A 19,436-nucleotide genomic window follows, 5' to 3' on the forward strand; every position below is an offset into this window, starting at 1 on the left:
AACCAGCTGACACACAAGGACAAACGATGAGACGGACAAACGCAATGGAAAAGGGACATTTTCTCCTAATGGGATGGAGAGATCGCCAACGGAAATTGCTAGCTAACCGAAAATGTCCATTGAACTGGATGGATTATTTGTCCAAACTGGATGGGATTCATAGGAGCAGACCATTTAGTTTGGAATAAAGTTGTGTGGGTGACCGCAGCAGGAGCAGACAACTGTCCAGAGTAAGTGAAAACACTTCAGTAGGCTTAGCTTTGGCTTTTCAGGACTAAATACTGTTAATGCTGTCGTACTTCGGTCCTCCACATCCAAATTATTTAGGTCAAAAGAAGTTTTGGAACGCTGTACAACAGTAGAAAAGGGCGATGGAGAAGTTGTGTTTATTTTATACTTAAATTCTTCCAACAGAACACAGTTGTGTTGTGTGTATTAGTTCTTGAACTGAATCCTCCCCCTCTCATGCTAACATCTATCTGTGTGTTTGGTCACTGATGTGAGGGCTTTTGTTCGCACACTTTCAAACATATCACACAGTTGTAGCCTATTTGGAGAAAACAGTGGTTTACTTAATACTTACCGCTGTGTCGTTGGCGTTTTTCCTCTTCTTCTCTCTTTTTTTGTCTTTTTTTCAAACCCTGAAGGGTAGGAGCGCTTCATCATTGCTGTTCTTTTAAAATGGCCGCCGCCGTGCTCAGTGTGGACAGACCGTTTGTTCCACTGACAGCAAGTGGGGGGTGTGATGGGGGGTGCGCGAGGGCGGAGGTCACTTCTACATGACCCTCATAGTGTTTGTCATTGCATAGGGGGAATCCCTCTAGTCTGGGGGGCCCCAGTCACAGAACAGTACAGGAGAGGGTTAGCGCTGCCTCACTGTGGTGGTTTGTTTACAATGGATGGTTTTTAATAAGTTGTACAGATAAATGACCATGTGGCCATTGGGGCCCTCTTCAGCGAGGGGGCCCTAGGCATCTGCCTACCTTGCCTACGTCATCCCGACGGCTCTGCTTGTGTCTGCTGTATTATGTTGTGTAATGTCAAAAGATTCATTGTTTTGTCATATTGTTCTTTATATCATGTCAGATACAGTATAATGTGATTTTTCTTTATCAATTGTGAGCTCCAAGTAAGTAAGTTAAGCGATACCAGGAAGGCAAAAGCTGCTGTTTTGTTTGTCAAATGGATGTCATCTTTTCCAAGTACAGCACATTCACAAATTACATCATTTCAGACTTTAGATGTAGTTTAGCTCATTTCCCTTTGGCCAGATAAACAATGGAGATATACCACACAAAATTGTGCAGAGAATAAAATATTTAAAGCCTGTTCTGATATTTGTTGCTACAGTTATTAGTATTGCACAAAATGACTTCATGTGCACAGTTTATTTAGGAGGCTTTTGAACCCTTTTTTTTTTTTTTTTAAATGAAGTGAGCAGTACATAACAAAACATGTGAAAGACATGACAACAAATAAGACAAAACAAAAACAGATACTAATTACTTATTCACCATTAGACATTGGTGTGTGTGTGTGTGTGTGTGTGTGAGAGAGAGAGAGAGAGAGAGAGAAATGAAAGAAAAGACAAAGGAGTTGGTAGCAATAATAAATGATAATAAAAAGAAGGAAAAAAATCCATATCCAATCCACCGGATAAAGGATATTGATAGAACTGATAATGTGTGGTTGTACATGGGATGCCTCTTACAGACAAATATCAATGGACACTGGTTTTCAGGCATTTTACTGAGTAAAAAAAAAAGAAAGAGAAACAAACAAAGAAAAAAAGGCTTTTGTAATCTAATATTGTTTACTTCATCTTTAGTCAATGTCTGTAAATACTGGGGGAAAAAAATATTCAGTTCACAGCTCATGAAGAAAAGAAAAATGTTTTTAATCAGTAACTAACACTGATCCTGCCTACACAGTAAAGATCAGAAAAAAGAAACTCTTGCAGTAAATTAGATCAAAAGCTAAAACAGAGCTCACGGTTGATAATAGAGGTTTAATGCTGCAGTTCTGTAATTGCTGTTGTTGTCGTATAAGTTTCCAGTGCCTTCTGATCTCAGTTCTACACTGCAGTTCAATCAAATGAGCTTAGTTTGTTTATGTGAAGGTTCACTGCAAACCAAATTATTTTAATCAGTACATCTGATGATAAAGTGAAGACAGAGCAGGGACACATTCATTATTATACGGAAAATGTATACATTTACAAATAGATCAGTGTGCAGGTCATTGTCCTGAATTATTACATGTCTTCTACAGTTAAGTTTTAAGTAAATTTTTACATGCAATGCCCCGGGGATGGAAATGGCATCTCAGTGGCGTCTCAATAGTTCCATTCTGGTTCCGGGATCTCCTGATTTCCAAATGACACACAGCAAATGATCTGAAACAGAGCTGGGTGTGGAGGTCACATCACAACACAGGTAAGTTTATGTTGAATACTTGGGATTTTATTTAGTATTTAACTAAATTAAAAAATAGTATTTAACATTTATAGAAATGTTTGTTTTTTTCTATAATACTTTATTTCCTTAAATAAACTCCAGTATACCCTGTGTTTTTTTTTTGTTTTTTTTTTGTAATCAATCCAGTACCCTCTTAATAAATCTGTTGTTTTTGATAATAATAAGAGTTCAGAAATGTATTAACATATGGTCATTTCACCGTTCTGTCTTACAGATACATGTTACGTCTTCAAAAAGCTGTCCCTTTCATTGGTAAGACAGATAGGAGCAGCAGTACATCTTACAGTACTGATTTTGATGGCTTTTTAAAACTGAAAGTAACAGAAAATTGTTGGTTTCACAGGGATTGTGTCTTTGTTTTTGGAGGTACAATCAAGTAAGTGTCTGTCCAGCACAACCTTTAATTTTACATTTTGGTTCCCATCAAAAATGTGCTTTTTTAAATAATCTAAAACAGGAAATTAATGGTTGGCCAATTAATGCACATATATAATACAGATCAAGGTGCAAGGTGACTTTATTTGTACCCATGGGTAGATTTGTTTTGCAGCAAGCTTTCGCTCACTGCCGGTCGCTGTGTGCGCATGCGCCCAACACAAATCCTTCGAAAGAATTACGGTGAAGATAATGCAAGCACATACATCACATACACAAGACATAAGACATTTTAAACACAGTACACGTGGTCACGTGATGGAACTTTTTCAATGGATTTAGTTGTGGGAGGGGGATGGGAAGCGAAGAAGAATGTTGTGAGGCAGACAGAGATGGGGGGGGAGGGGTTAAATGCTTGTATGTGGTGAGTCCTTGAAAGTCTGTTTGTGCATGAAAAATAAGAGACTCGTCAGTTCTCAGTCCTGAGTCTTGACCTTGGAAGGATGTTTTGACTGCAAAGGAACAGATTTGACCAGAGTGGCTCCAACTGCTTTACCGGCTCCAGGAGAAACAGAATTAAACGGAGAAAAATTATTTGATTTCTGCTTAATTTAGTTATAACTTCATTTTTGTTATAACCGGGCCTCAGCATTACTCCTCACTTCAGAGCAGGTAGATCTGCACAGTTTGTCCTTTTCCCTCAGTCCCGCGATTTGCCGGAGCGCATCCATGTTCTGTCCAGCGATGTAATCCAACTTTTGTGTGAGTCCACAGCTCGTCATGCAATCGTCCGACTGTGCCACCATCTACTGTAAAACCTTCATGTTGTCAGTAACCGCTCCGAAGTGCTCCTTAATTTCAATTGACAGCGGCGGGGTCTCTATGTGTGCTGCTGTCTTTACAACTTTGCGATAAACCAGGGCCACTCCAAGACCAATTAGAAGGTGTCCTGTTATCAAAAATCCAAATAGGTAAATATCATATCCTCCACTGACAGAACCCACAGCCATACTACCTCCACTTGTTCCAAACCGTCAATCGCATTCTGCAAAAGTTCTGTAAGGGCAGGCGGGCTCCTACCGATGCCTTTGTTCCTGGGTGAAAAAATCTTGTCAATTGCGCTGAGTGTCCAGTTGATCAATTCCATAATTTAGTTATTCGGGAATACAGCAAGCAGGGGATCCAAAGACAAAGTCAGATGAGATGCAGAGGCAAAGCAGGAGAAAAAAAAGAGGAAAGCAAGGACAGCTCAGAAATAAGGAAAATATATGAATCCTTCAAAAGATTTGGTACCACCCTTGCTTTAATCAATGTTTTATTACTGTGCACCCAGCACTGTTGTTACTACGTCACTGGGTAAACATGTGTAGCAGGAAGTAGAACTTAACAATGACATCACTGGTAAGGAGGGGGAAGGGAAGCTGATAAATGAGACACACCTGAGAGCTGTGTGTGGAGGGAAACTCAAACAAAAGAGAGACTGGAAGGAGGTCAGAAAAAAGGAGAAGTGAGATTGACAAGGAAAGGAGGGAAGAACAAAAAAAAGAAAACCTTAATGTGATTTTAACGGAAGAATCTGGAAATAGACCGATGTGGACCCAGGAGATTTTAAAAAGAGAAGCTGAATCCCTGGAGCAGGCGGACCTGACCTGCTCGGACTCAGGAGTACTCTCTCTCGGAGGACACCCCCCAACCAGATAAGTCCCTTTTTTCCCCAAACTCTCCTGGCTTCTCCTGTCTGGCCTGAGGAAACCCCCTGTGTTCTCTCTCTCCCCCCTACTCTACACCTATATGTGTCATATCAGTACTGGACTCTTGTATGTTTTGTCTGTCTTGTGTGTCACTTCCTGTTTTATTTTGTAGTTTTTCCCTCATGTGTCTTGTCTGGTGTCTTTACTTCCTTTTGTGTTTACCTTTCACCTGATTACCTGACTCCTCCCTGATTATCTCTACCTGTGTCTCATTGTCTTCCCGCCCTCTTGTGTATTTAAACCCTGTGTTTTCCCCTGTTCCTTTGCCAGTTTGTGCTCTACAACTCGTTTGTGTTCACTAACCAGCATTTCTTGGATCCTGTTCGTTTGTCTGCCGTGTTTGACCTGTTTTCGTCCCTCGACCACCGATTCAGCCTGTTCCTATCCTGCCTGCCTGTTCCCGACCTGGTTCGTTTTCCCGACTCTGTATCTGCCTTCTCCCTTTTATACCTCAGCCTCCAACGATCACCTGTGCTTCGACCTTCGCCTGTATTACTACCGTGAGTTAGCCTGTCCCCCATGTACCGTTGCTTGTTAAACTGTCTTTCCGTGTATGACCTGGCTTGTTTTTTGACCACCCTCTGTATGTCCCTAGTGGGGATTCCGTTGGGGTTTTCCCGGCTCGGCCAAGCTGGTCGTCTGCCGTATCCACCCGCAGCCCAGACGTTTATCCCCGGAACCAGAGGCTCCACAGAAATTATATTATCTCTGTGTTGTACCTTGTTCTCTGTGAAAGTGTTTAATAAAAACACTAAACCTTATTTACTTGTGGTCTTGCTTTTGGGTTCAGCCTTTGTACTTAGCCTTTCACAATATGCCCCTAACCTCCAACCTGCCCTGAACTGGACCCCCTACATCTTTACCCCTTCTCACACACACACATCCCCCCTGAACTGAACTGAACTGAACTTTATACCTACATGAAAAACCTATTGTGATCAGAAATGGACTACCTAAGTTTAATTTAATGTTTAATTCCTGATTTAAGATGTTTTTTTTTTTGAGTTGATGAAGAATAAGAAATGTTTTGATGATTATGCAGATGATTTTGAAATGCTGATCTACCAGAGAGAAAATTAAGAAACCTTAATTTTATGTGTTAACAGATGTCTTTTGTAACAATGAAGTGAGCAGCTGGGTTTCTTTTTTTTTTTGTTGTTGTTGTTTCTTTCGCCTTTAAGTTTAATATGTAATAAATTTGACAGGAGGAAGAAGGTAATTTAACCCTTCTCCTGTCTGGCGCCAACAAATTATTTTTTGTTTAGGTTATTGAGACTTCTACGTTACAAAAAAAGTTCTGTAAGGGCAGGCGGGCTCCTACCGATGCCTTTGTTCCTGGGTGAAAAAATCTTGTCAATTGCGCTGAGTGTCCAGTTGATCAATTCCATAATTTAGTTATTCGTGAATACAGCAAGCAGGGGATCCAAAGACAAAGTCAGATGAGATGCAGAGGCAAAAGCAGGAGAAAAAAAAGAGGAAAGCAAGGACAGCTCAGAAATAAGGAAAATATATGAATCCTCCAAAAGATTTGGTACCACCCTTGCTTTAATCAATGTTTTATTACTGTACACCCAACACTGTTGTTACTGCGTCACTGGGTAAACATGAATTCATACTTAAACAAGAACGAAATGCAACATATGCTGAATAAAATACACTAAAGGTGGTTTTAACAAATACTAAGTTGAATTAAATATATTTAAATCATGTACTGTTTAAATTTCCAACAATTTCAGTAGAAAAATACTATTATTTAAGTAAAATTTTGGGGTTAACTAAAATATATTTTATTTAACAGATGCATGACTTACTTTGCAATAAAACTACAACCAGATTGAATTTAAATGAAGTACTATTTACATTTTATTGTTGCTGATAACCACTTAATCCACATGTGCTCAGATGATTTTAATGTTCCATTAAATGACTGTGAAGGAAGGATTCAGTGTTGATGATGCATGTTGTTTCTTTGTAACTGTGACTGTTGATTTTTTTTCCCCCTATTCGACATTTTAAGTACCTCAGCAGTACCATTTCATCAACCAGTCCCTGACTTGGTCTGAGGCGCAGAGCTACTGCAGATTAAAGTACACCGACCTGGCCACTGTGAGGAACATGGTTGACAACAAGAATCTGCTGGTCTTCTTGGACGGCCTGGACACACAGTCCTGGATTGGGCTCAGGAGAGGACCGTGGAGAAGTTGGAAATGGTCTGATGGCAGCGGGGACCTGGGATTTAGCAACTGGCAACAAGGAGAGCCAAACTATGGTGCAGAGGACGAATTTTGTGTAATGATATATTCCTCTGGTACATGGAATGATGACTCATGTGAAGCGTTGAAAGATTATATTTGCTCTGAATGTGAGTAAATATGCATCACAGTATTAGACATTATGCCAGAAGTATGTGTGTATCTGTATAAACTACAAAAACTAGACAAACTACAAACTAAAATGGATTTGTACACACACCACGGGACTTAAGGTTACAAAATAACTATGAAAATTCAGTAGATTTTTAGCTTTGAGTAGTACGAATAAGTTCCTCAAGGATATTTCCATAATTTTTCCATAACATTTACAAGAGGATGCTTGATTTGCACAAATGACTCTTTAATTTGAATGTGATGTTGGGATCCAAACTTAGTACATTTCTACAATTTCTACATTTTTAATTGATCACCACTGAACACCATTGTCAAAATAATGTTCAGTCATGTTTTCAAGTTCAGGATAAGAAAAAAACAAAACAGTCCTGTATAATAAATGTAAATATATTTATTTATTTAAATTTGAAATAGAAAAATGTATTTATTCATATTCTTTATCTGTTTTACTCAGGCCTATGACTTATGTTTTGGCCCGACAAATTCAGATTAAGTAGAGATTCTGTTTCATTAGTGTTTTTTTGTTTGTTTGTTTGTTTTGGACTAACCATCTGGTTTTTTTTTCTTTAGACGGGGATGATGGCCAAGAAACCTACGTGTATTATACTACCAAAAGAAATTATTTTGCGAGTCAAGCGGACTGCAGGAGTCGGGATGGCGAGTTGGCTAGTGTAAAAGATGGGTTGGACAGTTCAAAAATTACCAGTGTGGCTGAAAGTTGGCAGAGCACTGCATGGATTGGTCTTCAAACGGACCAATGGGAGTGGTCTGATGGAAGCACAACCTCCTTCAGGTATTGGCTGAGCTTCCCTCCTGCTTCAGGGGGCTGCGTTACTGTGTCAATGCCAAATCAGGGGTTCTGGGTTTCATCAGACTGTAACAACAAAGCCACGTTTGTCTGTGGAGGTGGTGAGTAACTGATATACTCTGATTACTGTGTTACTGAGGAATTTAGCATTGTTATTGTTGCGTTATTGTTATACTGATTTACAGTAGTCATAAAACAGCAACACAATTCCAGCAAACAGTCTAAGACAACATTTATTAACATTATATTTCTTATATGAGAGCTGAATGGCAAAACAACTGGGAACAAACTGCAAACAATTTATCAAAATATTTATTGAAGTTGAGTTATTTGACGTTAAGTTTATGTGGAGGTTCTTTACATTACAACTCAACAGTGACAATAAACATATAATTTTAAAGTTCTGCCCCAAAACAAAAGAGAATATTTTGAGACACAAGGGATTATTAATGCCAGTAGTATAATGTGATAATTAGCATTTTTAAACTAACAGAAATTTTCACTGATTATTGTTGAAGTTATTACATTTTGCTATTTTTTTTTTTTTTTTACTATGGTATTGCTACTTTTTTTTTTTTCTAACAAAGTAATACCAGACTATTACCAAGTTATGACTAAGCTGAAATGTAAAGTGCTTCTTGAAATGTAATATGTCAGATTGTGAGTTGTGTGTACTGAGTCTGAGTTCTCAGTATCAGTCACCATGATTTTGTTGCAATACCACAGCTCAGAAAGTAAAGAAGAAAGTCCTAAGGATTCAGGTGGACTCAGGTGTGGATCTCACTAACTTGCCTGTCAGTGGTGAAATCCTGAAACAGGTATTAAAAACTGAAACGATAAAGAGATATTTATAATGCACATACTGCAGGTTGTGTATGCATCTGTATTTCTGAGGGAGAACAACAACACAGGCAGAGATTTAAGATGTAACAGGTTTGTGATAAAGCACCTGTAAATACCTGGTTATTCACATTAATAAAAGTTGTGATAAATGTGATGCTTTTTTAACAAATGCATAGACATGTATAAAAAACAACAACAGTGGATACATATTCTTTGGTCACCAATATAATACTTAAAGACATGCTATTGCGTTCATAACTGTTTGTGTTTTTTCTCCTGAGTTGGAGACACGCCTAAGAGAACAGGGGGTGACAGATTTCAACCTTTACTGGAGAACTGATCAACATGGACGTGCCTTCAGGCGCCAGGAGCAAGAGGTTAAGCCTGCAGGTAAATGTACAGGTAATGACAGAATAATTACATTTCCACATTATTAAAGATAAGAAAAAGAAATCTACTGTATGATGACAAAATATGAAAACACTATGCAATACTAGCCAAAAACTTCTTCTTGTAGAAACTGGTTAGAAGTGCAAATAAAACAAACAAATGAGCTCAGTTATATATAAATGAAATAAATGTCATAGTTCTGCCTCATTATTTAAGACCAAATGGATCAAATAAAGTAATGTGCACTCAAATCCATATTGCACCAGAATCCATGATAAAAATGTATAATTTGACAGGAAATATCTTGCTGAAGTGTTGTTTCATTTGAAACAAAAGACAATACACTTTTATTTTTTGTCATTACAGGATGATAATTATTTAACCAAGGAGTCCTAAGTGAGGAGAGAAACAAGATCTCTCTCTCTCTCTCTCTCTCTCTCTCTCTCCTCTCTCTCTCTCTCTCCTCTCTCTCTCTCCCCCTCGGTCATCTTCTCTCTCTCTCTCTTCTCTCTCTCTTCTCTCTCCTCTCTCTCTTCTCACTCTCTCTGCACTCACTCACTTCACCAATCACTCACTCATAACTCATCACGCATCACTCACTCACTCACTCTCTACTCACTCATACTTGTGCCCTGAGGTGAAATCACTGTGTTTGTATTTGTAGTTTGCATTTTATGTTACTATTCTATATTATTATGTAGGTAAATGTGTTTCCAGACCCTGACTCTTGTGTTTTGGGGATCTCTTTGCCTGCATTGATTCCTTAGTGCCTGGTAATTTGTTTTGGTCAAAAAATAATGAAAGGTTAATACTTTGAATGTCCCACAAGAAGACTGTGTGATGTCTATGACTGTATTCTTGATGTAACCTTGATCATAAATGTTTTTCTCAGCTCTACTTAGAGTCGCACTGATGGTGTGCAGCTTTTATACAGGCAGTGCATGGGCAATATGAATACTGTAATAAAATATTTGAATAGCACGTTGTTCATTGTGATTTGCTTTACTATGAAATTTCCAAATGCAGTCAATGTGGATATAAGTTTATTTCTAATTAATTATACAAAATTAACCTCCTAAGACCCAGCTATGGGTTTGTTGTCCACATTTGTGGACAAGAGTTTCACAACTTTATACCAAAAAAAAAAAAAAAAAGACAAGAAAACTGTCCACCACAAAGGACATTCCATAAAAATTTTAAAAACTGCATTTGAGAAAACTGTTGCATCGTGATGTTTCCAATATAGGCAATTATTTAATAAAAAAACAAAAAAGCTTGTACTTTGCTGACATTTCAGGAGCATTAAGTGAAATAATGTCATACCTGAAACATATGAAACAACATGCAAAACAGGGCAAAAAAAAAAGTAAGATGATAATTAACATATTTTGATATTATCAGGTTCAGTATGTGAAGTTTAACTAAGGGTAAAGGGATGTAACTAAGTACGTATACTCAGGTACTGCACTTAAATACAAGGTCAAACCATTTGTAGGTAACTAACATTTTATACTTGTGCTGCACCACTATATCTCATATTGTTGACTAATTGGCAATTGATAAATAAAGTATTTATTATGCATTGCTCTTTGCTCCACTTCATTTTAGCCCAGATAGTTGTAATAATTGTAATGGGTAGTTTTTACTCTCACTGGCCACTATATTAGGTACATCTGTTATGTACATCTGTTTATCAATAACTTCAGCAGCATTTGCTGTATAGTACAGTTTTATTTGACTATAGCAGCAGCGACACAGCTGAATAAAGATGTTTATACGACAAATGCTGCTGGAGTTCTTGACCTGTTGCAAGTTCTTCTTCTTCATGCATCCTAGAAACAGCTGAACTTGTGCCAGAACCTTCAATTTAATTTACTTCAATTCTCCATTAATACAAATATCTGACAGGCCAATAATATTGTGGCAACTCAGTGCATTTACACAAGAAGACATGGTTAAGACGATCTACTGAAGTTCAAAGCTGAACATCAGAATGTGTAAAAAAGGTCATTTAAGTGACTTTGAATGTGGGGTGGTTGTTGGTGCTAAATGGGCTGGTCTGAGTATTTCAGAAACTGTTGATATAGTGGGATTTTCTCCAGCGTCGACGGAGAATTGTCTGAAAAATAGAAAATATCCAGTGATCGGCAGTTCTGTGGATGAAAGTGTCTTGTAAAGGTCAGAGGTCAGACTGGTTTAAGATGATAGAAAGACATCAGTTCATCAAATAACCAATGGTTACAGCTGAGGCAGTGTAAAGTTGCAGAAAAATATTTTTAAGCCAACAAAAGTCATCAAAAACAATGGTTATGCAATCAAGTACTAACTCCTGTGTGTATCATGTGACTAAAACAGGCAGAAAAGAAAACATAGAATGCCTAAAAGCACTGTTTTTGTCTGTACAATGCCATAGATATTGATGAAAGAGCTGAAGTGATTTTGGTTATTATCAAGAAAACATGGAAAATGGATAGATATCAGCTCTGAAATTAAACTCTAGTAAGCTATTTTTGTTGTTATCATTATATTTGTCCAAACAAATGTACCTTTAGTTGTATCAGGCATTAAAATGAACACGAAATTGAAGAAAACGAGGGTGGTCTGATAGTTTTTTCCGTGACTGTATATACATTTACTGGCCACTTTATTAGGTACACCACTACTAACAATGTGTAAATGAATTAAAATGATATGTTTTACTCTGACTGAATCGACACCAGTAGATGAATATTTAATAGTACATTTACTAGATGTTTTTGGGGGGAAATCACAATATCTGAGAACTATTGTACAGTATTTATGTCTGCTGTTTTATGTTGTGTAATGTCAAAAGATTCATTGTTTTGTCATATTGTTTTTTATATCGTGTCAGATACAGTATAATGTGATTTTTCTTTATCAATTGTGAGCTCCAAGTAAGTAAGTTAAGCGATACCATGAAGGCAAAAGCTGCTGTTTTGTTTCTCAAATGGATGTCATCTTTTCCAAGTACAGCACATTCACAAGTCACATCATTTCAGACTTTAGATGTAGTTTAGCTCATTTCCCTTTGGCCAGATAAACAATGGAGATATACCACACAAAACTGTGTAGAGAATAAAATATTTAAAGCCTGTTCTGATATTTGTTGCTACAATTATTAGTGTTGCACAAAATGACTTCATGTGCACAGTTTATTTAGGAGGGTTTTGTACCTTTTTTTTTTTTTTTTTTTTTTTTTTAAATGAAGTGAGCAGTACATAACAAAACATGTGAAAGACATGACAACAAATAAGACAAAAAAAAAAAAAAAACAGATACTAATTACATGTTCATCATTATACTTTGGTGTGTGTGTGTGTGAGAGAGAGAGAGAGAGAAAGAGAGACTGACAGATGAAAGAAAAGTTAAAGGAGTTGGTAACAACAATAAATGATAATAAAAAAAGAAGAAAAAATCCTTACCATTAACAACAGGGGTAATAGTGACAATATTAACATAATAACTCACAATGAACTGAAATACATAACTAAATAACCAATAATAATAATAATAATAATAATAATAATAATAATAATAATAATAATAACAACAACAGCCGGATAAAGGATAGTGATAGAATTGATAATGTGTGTTGTACATGGGATGCCTCTTACAGACAAATATCAATGGACACTGGTTTTCAGGGAATTTGCTGAGTAAAAAAAAGAAAGAGAAACAAACAAAGAAAAGAAGCCTTTTGTAATATAATATTGTTTACTTCATCTTTAGTCAGTGTCTGTAAATACTGGGGAAAAAAATAAATATTCAGTGCACAGCTCATGAAGAAAAGAAAAATGTTTTTAATCAGTAACTAACACTGATCCTGCCTACACAGTAAAGATCAGAAAAAAGAAACTCTTGCAGTAAATTAGATCAAAAGCTAAAACAGAGCTCATGGTTGATAATAGAGGTTTAATGCTGCGGTTCTGTAATTGTTGTTGTTGTTGTCGTATAAGTTTCCAGTGCCTTCTGATCTCAGTTCTACACTGCAGTTCAATCAAATGAGCGTAGTTTGTTTATGTGAAGGTTCACTGCAAACCAAATTATTTTAATCAGTACATCTGATGATAAAGTGAAGACAGAGCAGGGACACATTCATTATTATACGGAAAATGTATACATTTACAAACAGATCAGTGTGCAGGTCATCGTCCTGAATTATTGCATGTCTTCTACAGTTAAGTTTTAAGTAAATTTTTACATGCAATGCCCCGGGGATGAAAATGGCATCTCAGTGGCGTCTCATTAGTTCCATTCTGGTTCCGGGATCTCCTGATTTCCAAATGACACACAGCAAATGATCTGAAACAGAGCTGGGTGTGGAGGTCACATCACAACACAGGTAAGTTTATGTTGAATAGTTGGGATTTTATTTAGTATTTAACTAAATTAAAAAATAGCATTTAACATTTATAGAAATGTTAATTTTTTTCTATAATACTTTATTTCCTTAAATAAACTTTTTTTTGTAATCAGTCCAGTACCCTCTTAATAAATCTGTTGTTTTTGATAATAATAAGAGTTCAGAAATGTATTAACATATGGTCATTTCACTGTTCTGTCTTACAGATACATGTTACGTCTTCAGAAAGCTGTCCCTTTCATTGGTAAGACAGATAGGAGCAGCAGTACATCTTACAGTATTGATTTTGATGGCGTTTTAAAACTGAAAGTAACAGAAAATGTTGGTTTCACAGGGATTGTGTCTTTGTTTTTGGGGGTACAACCAAGTAAGTTTCTGTCCAGCACAACCTTTGATTTCACATTTTGGTTCTCATCAAAAATGTGCTTTTTTAAATAATCTAAAACAGGAAACTAATGGTTGGCCAATTAATGCACATATATAATACAGATAAGGAAAATATATGAATCCTCCATAAGATTTGGTACCACCCTTGCTTTAATCAATGTTTTATTACTGTACACCCAGCACTGTTGTTACTGCGTCACTGGGTAAACATGAATTCATACTTAAACAAGAACGAAATGCAACATATGCTGAATAAAATACACTAAAGGTGGGTTTAACAAATACTAAGTTGAATTAAATATATTTAAATCATGTACTGTTTAAATTTCCAACAATTTCAGTAGAAAATTGCTATTATTTAAGTAAAATTTTAGGGTTAACTAAAATTTATTTTAATTAACAGATGCATGACTTACTTTGCAATAAAACTACAACCAGATTAATTTAAATGAAGTACTATTTACATTTTATTGTTGCTGATAACCACTTAATCCACATGTGCTCAGATGATTTTAATGTTCCATTAAATGACTGTGAAGGAAGGATTCAGTGTTGATGATGCCTGTTGTTTCTTTGTAACTGTGACTGTTGATTTTTTTTCCCCCTATTCGACATTTTAAGTACCTCAGCAGTACCATTTCATCAACCAGTCCCTGACTTGGTCTGAGACGCAGAGCTACTGCAGATTAAAGTACACCGACCTGGCCACTGTGAGGAACATGGTTGACAACAAGAATCTGCTGGTCTTCTTGGACGGCCTGGACACACAGTCCTGGATTGGGCTCAGGAGAGGACCGTGGAGAAGTTGGAAATGGTCTGATGGCAGCGGGGACCTGGGATTTAGCAACTGGCAACAAGGAGAGCCAAACTATGGTGCAGAGGATGAATTTTGTGTAATGATATATTCCTCTGGTACATGGAACGATGCCTCATGTGGAACGTTGAAAGATTATATTTGCTCTGAATGTGAGTAAATATGCATCACAGTATTAGACATTATGCCAAAAGTATGTGTGTATCTGTATAAACTACAAAAAACTACAAACTAAAATGGATTTGTACACAAACCACGGGACTTAAGGTTACAAAATAACTATGAAAATTCAGTAGATTTTTAGCTTTGAGTAGTACGAATAAGTTCCTCAAGGATATTTCCATAATTTTTCCGTAACATTTACAAGAGGATGCTTGATTTGCATAAATGACTCTTTAATTTGATTGTGATGTTGGGATCCAAACTTAGTACATTTCTACAATTTTTTACATTTTCAATTGATCACCACTGAACACCATTGTCAAAATAATATTTAGTCATGTTTTCAAGTTCAGGATAAGAAAAAACAAAACAGTCCTGTATAATAAATATAAATATATTTATTTAAATTTGAAACAGAAAAATGTATTTATTCATATTCTTTATCTGTTTTACTCAGGCCTGTGACTTATGTTTTGGCCTGACAAGTTCAGATTAAGTAAAGATTATGTTTCATTAGTGGATTTTTTGGGGGGGTTTTTTTGGATTAACCATCTGGGTTTTTTTTTTCTTTAGATGGGGATGATGGCCAAGAAACCTATGTGTATTATACTACCAAAAGAAATTATTTTGCGAGTCAAGCGGACTGCAGGAGTCGGGATGGCGAGTTGGCAAGTGTAAAAGATGGGTTGGACAGTTCAAAAATTACCAGTGTGGCTGAAAGTTGGCAGAGCACTGCATGGATTGGTCTTCAAACGGACCAATGGGAGTGGTCTGATGGAAGCACAACCTCCTTCAGGTATTGGCTGAGCTTCCCTCCTGCTTCAGGGGGCTGTGTTACTGTGTCAATGCCAAATCAGGGGTTCTGGGTTTCATCAGACTGTAACAACAAAGCCACGTTTGTCTGTGGAGGTGGTGAGTAACTGATATACTCTGATTACTGTGTTACTGAGGAATTTAGCATTGTTATTGTTGCGTTATTGTTATACTGATTTACAGTAGTCATAAAACAGCAACACAATTCCAGCAAACAGTCTAAGACAACATTTATTAACATTATATTTCTTATATGAGAGCTGAATGGCAAAACAACTGGGAACAAACTGCAAACAATTTACCAAAAATTCATTCAAGTTGAGTTATTTGACGTTAAGTTTATGTGGAGGTTCTTTACATTACAACTCAAAAGTGACAATATAATTTTCAAAGTTCTGCCCCAAAACAAAAGGGAATATTTTGAGACACAAGGAATTATTAATGCCAGTAGTATAATGTGGTAATTAGCATCTTTAAACTAACGGAAATTTTCACTGATTATTGTTGAAGTTATTACATTTTGCTATTTTTTTTTCCTATGGTATTGCTACTTTATTTTTTTCTAACAAAGGAATACCAGACTATTACCAAGTTATGACTAAGCTGAAATGTAAAATGCTTCTTAAAATGTAATATGTCAGATTGTGAGTTGTGTGTACTGAGTCTGACTTCTCAGTATCAGTCACCATGATTTTGTTGCAATACCACAGCTCAGAAAGTAAAGAAGAAAGTCCTAAGGATTCAGGTGGACTCAGGTGTGGATCTCACTAACTTGCCTGTCAGTGGTGAAATCCTGAAACAGGTATTAAAAACTGAAACGATAAAGAGATATTTATAATGCACATACTGCAGGTTGTGTATGCATCTGTATTTCTGAGGGAGAACAACAACACAGGCAGAGATTTAAGATGTAACAGGTTTGTGATAAAGCACCTGTAAACACCTGGTTATTCACATTAATAAAAGTTGTGATAAATGTGATGCTTTTTTTAACAAATGCATAGACATGTATAAAAAACAACAGTGGATACATATTCTTTGGTCACCAATATAATACTCAAAGACATGCTATTGCGTTCATAACTGTTTGTTTGTGTTTTTTCTCCTGAGTTGGAGACACGCCTAAGAGAACAGGGGGTGACAGATTTCAACCTTTACTGGAGAACTGATCAACATGGACGTGCCTTCAGGCGCCAGGAGCAAGAGGTTAAGCCTGCAGGTAAATGTACAATTAATGACAGAATAATTACATTTCCACATTATTAAAGATAAGAAAAAGAAATCTACTGTATGATGACAAAATATGAAAACACTATGCAATACTAGCCAAAAGCTTCCTCTTGTAGAAACTGCTTAGAAGCGCAAATAAAACAAACAAATGAGCTCAGTTATATATAAATGAAATAAATGTCATAGTTTTGCCTCATTATTTAAGACCAAATGGATCAAATAAAGTAATGTGCACTCAAATCCATATTGCACCAGAATCCATGATAAAAATGTATAATTTGACAGGAAATATCTTGCTGAAGTGTTGTTTCATTTGAAACAAAAGACAATACACTTTTATTTTTTGTCATTACAGGATGATAATTTTTAACCAAGGAGTCCTAAGTGAGGAGAGAAACAAGACTCTCTCTCTCTCTCTCTCTCTCTCTCTCTCTCCTCTCTCTCTCTCTCTCTCTCTCTCTCTCTCTCTCTCTCTCTCTCTCTCTCTCTCCTCTCTCTCTCTCCTCTCTCTCTCTCTCTCTGTCTCTCTTTCTCTTATACATTGTGCCCTGAGTGAAATCACTGTGTTTGTATTTGTAGTTTGCATTTTATGTTACTATTATATTTTATTATGTATGTAAATGTGTTTCCAGACCCTGACTCTTGTGTTTTGGGGATTCTCTTTGCCTGCATTGATTCCTTAGTGCCTGGTAAATTTGTTTTTGTCAAAAATAATGTAAAGGTTATATACTTTGAATGTCCCACACGAAGACTGTGTGATGTCTATGACTGTATTCTTGATGTAACTTTGATCATAAATGTTTTCTCAGCTCTACTTAGAGTCTCACTGAGTGTGCAGCTTTTATACAGGCAGTGCATGGGCAATATGAATACTGTAATAAAATATTTGAATAGCACGTTGTTCATTGTGATTTGCTTTACTATGAAATTTCCAAATGCAGTCAGTGTGGATATAAATTTATTTCTAATGAATTATATAAAATTAACCTCCTAAGACCCAGCTATGGGTTTGTTGTCCATATTTGTGGACAAGAGTTTCACAACTTTATACAAAAAAAAAAGACAAGAAAACTGTCCACCACAAAAGACATTCCATAAAAATTTTAAAAACTGCATTTGAGAAAACTGTTGCATCATGATGTTTCCAATATGGGCAATTATTTAATAAAAAAACAAAGAAGCTTGTACTTTGCTGACATTTCAGGAGCATTAAGTGAAATAATGTCATACCTGAAACATACGAAACAACATGCAAAACAGGGCAAAAAAAAAAAGTAACATGATAATTAACATATTTTGATATTATCAGGTTCAGTATGTGAAGTTTAACTAAGGGTAAAGGGATGTAACTAAGTACGTATACTCAGGTACTGCACTTAAATACAAGGTTAAACCATTTGTAGGTAACTAACAATTTATACTTGTGCTGCACCACTATATCTCATATTGTTGACTAATTGGCAATTGATAAATAAAGTATTTATTATGCATTGCTCTTTGCTCCAATTCATTTTAGCCCAGGTGGTTGTAATAATAGTAATGGGTAGTTTTTACTCTCACTGGCCACTATATTAGGTACATCTGTTATGTACATCTGTTTATCAATAACTTCAGCAGCACTTGCTGTATAGCACAACTTTATTTAACTATAGCAGCAGCGACGTGTTTCCACTGAATAAAGATGTTTATACGACAAATGCTGCTGGAGTTCTTGACCTGTTGAAAGTTCTTCTTCCTGCATCCTAGAAACAGCTGAAGTTGTGCCAGAACCTTCAATTTAATTTACTTCAATTCTCCATTAATGCAAATATCTGCCAGGCCAATAATACTGTGGCAACTCAGCGCATTTACACACAAAGACATGGTTAAGACGATCTATTGAAGTTCAAAGCTGAACATCAGAATGTGTAAAAAAGGTAATTTAAGTGACTTTGAATGTGGCGTGGTTGTTGGTGATAAATGGGCTGGTCTGAGTATTTCAGAAACTGCTGATGTAGTGGGATTTTCTCCAGGGTTGACAGAGAATTGTCTGAAAAATAGAAAATATCCAGTGATCGGCAGTTCTGTGGATGAAAGTGTCTTGTAAAGGTCAGAGGTCAGACTGGTTTAAGATGATAGAAAGACATCAGTTCATCAAATAACCAATGGTTACAGCTGAGGCAGTGTAAAGTTGCAGAAAAATATTTTTAAACCATCAAAAGTCATCAAAAACAATGGTTATGCAATCAAGTACTAACTCCTGTGTGTATTATGTGACTAGAAAACATAGAATGCCTAAAAGCACTGTTTTTGTCTGTACAATGCCATAGATATTGATGAAAGAACTGAAGTGATTTTGGTTTTTAATCAAGAAAACATGGAAAATGTCTAGATATCAGCTCTGAAATTAAACTCTAATAAGCTATTTTTGTTGTTATCATTATATTTGTCCAAACAAATGTACCTTTAGTTGTATCAGGCATTAAAATGAACACGAAATTGAAGAAAACAAGGGTGGTCTGATAATTTTTTCTGCGAGTGTATATACATTTACTGGCCACTTTATTAGGTACACCACTACTAACAATGTGTAAATGAATTAAAATGATATGTTTTACTCTGACTGAATCGACACC

The 19,436-nt window shown here is 36.3% G+C and overlaps 2 protein-coding genes across 3 annotated transcripts; both read left to right on the plus strand.

Moving 5' to 3' along the window:
• The first annotated feature begins 2,340 nt into the window (after positions 1-2,340).
• On the plus strand, positions 2,341-9,503 carry LOC115428510 (macrophage mannose receptor 1-like). Of its 2 annotated transcripts, XM_030147598.1 has the most exons (7): positions 2,341-2,435; positions 2,692-2,729; positions 6,621-6,965; positions 7,561-7,910; positions 8,536-8,616; positions 8,923-9,031; positions 9,398-9,503. In XM_030147598.1, exons 2-4 carry the CDS (start codon positions 2,696-2,698, stop codon positions 7,905-7,907), a joined length of 726 nt encoding a protein of 241 aa, XP_030003458.1. In that variant the 5' UTR covers positions 2,341-2,435; positions 2,692-2,695; the 3' UTR covers positions 7,908-7,910; positions 8,536-8,616; positions 8,923-9,031; positions 9,398-9,503. The 2 variants fall into 2 exon arrangements, 1 of the variants encoding a protein (XP_030003458.1); XR_003936633.1 differs by lacking the exons at positions 2,341-2,435; positions 2,692-2,729; positions 6,621-6,965; positions 9,398-9,503 and having other exon boundaries at positions 7,853-7,899; positions 8,525-8,616; positions 8,923-9,391.
• A 3,878-nt stretch (positions 9,504-13,381) lies between these two features.
• LOC115428509 (macrophage mannose receptor 1-like) lies at positions 13,382-16,895 on the plus strand. The gene is made up of 7 exons (XM_030147597.1): positions 13,382-13,394; positions 13,622-13,659; positions 13,750-13,782; positions 14,424-14,768; positions 15,352-15,690; positions 16,302-16,393; positions 16,702-16,895. The coding sequence occupies exons 2-7, from the start codon at positions 13,626-13,628 to the stop codon at positions 16,855-16,857; spliced, it is 999 nt and encodes a 332-aa protein (XP_030003457.1). The 5' UTR covers positions 13,382-13,394; positions 13,622-13,625; the 3' UTR covers positions 16,858-16,895.
• The last annotated feature ends 2,541 nt before the right edge of the window (positions 16,896-19,436 follow it).

This window comes from Sphaeramia orbicularis, chromosome 11 (assembly GCF_902148855.1).
Source record: "Sphaeramia orbicularis chromosome 11, fSphaOr1.1, whole genome shotgun sequence".
Classification (NCBI taxonomy): domain Eukaryota; kingdom Metazoa; phylum Chordata; class Actinopteri; order Kurtiformes; family Apogonidae; genus Sphaeramia; species Sphaeramia orbicularis.

What these genes read in the sequence shown, in the direction of transcription:
- LOC115428509 (XM_030147597.1), top strand. Translation starts at nt 13,626, where the DNA reads ATGTTACGTCTTCAGAAAGCTGTCCCTTTCATTG. An exon ending in GAAAGCTGTCCCTTTCATTG is followed by an intron (nt 13,660 to 13,749) that starts GTAAGACAGATA and finishes TTGGTTTCACAG; the next exon opens with GGATTGTGTCTTTGTTTTTG. An exon ending in GTTTTTGGGGGTACAACCAA is followed by an intron (nt 13,783 to 14,423) that starts GTAAGTTTCTGT and finishes CGACATTTTAAG; the next exon opens with TACCTCAGCAGTACCATTTC.
- LOC115428510 (XM_030147598.1), top strand. Translation starts at nt 2,696, where the DNA reads ATGTTACGTCTTCAAAAAGCTGTCCCTTTCATTG. An exon ending in AAAAGCTGTCCCTTTCATTG is followed by an intron (nt 2,730 to 6,620) that starts GTAAGACAGATA and finishes CGACATTTTAAG; the next exon opens with TACCTCAGCAGTACCATTTC. An exon ending in AGATTATATTTGCTCTGAAT is followed by an intron (nt 6,966 to 7,560) that starts GTGAGTAAATAT and finishes TTTTTTCTTTAG; the next exon opens with ACGGGGATGATGGCCAAGAA.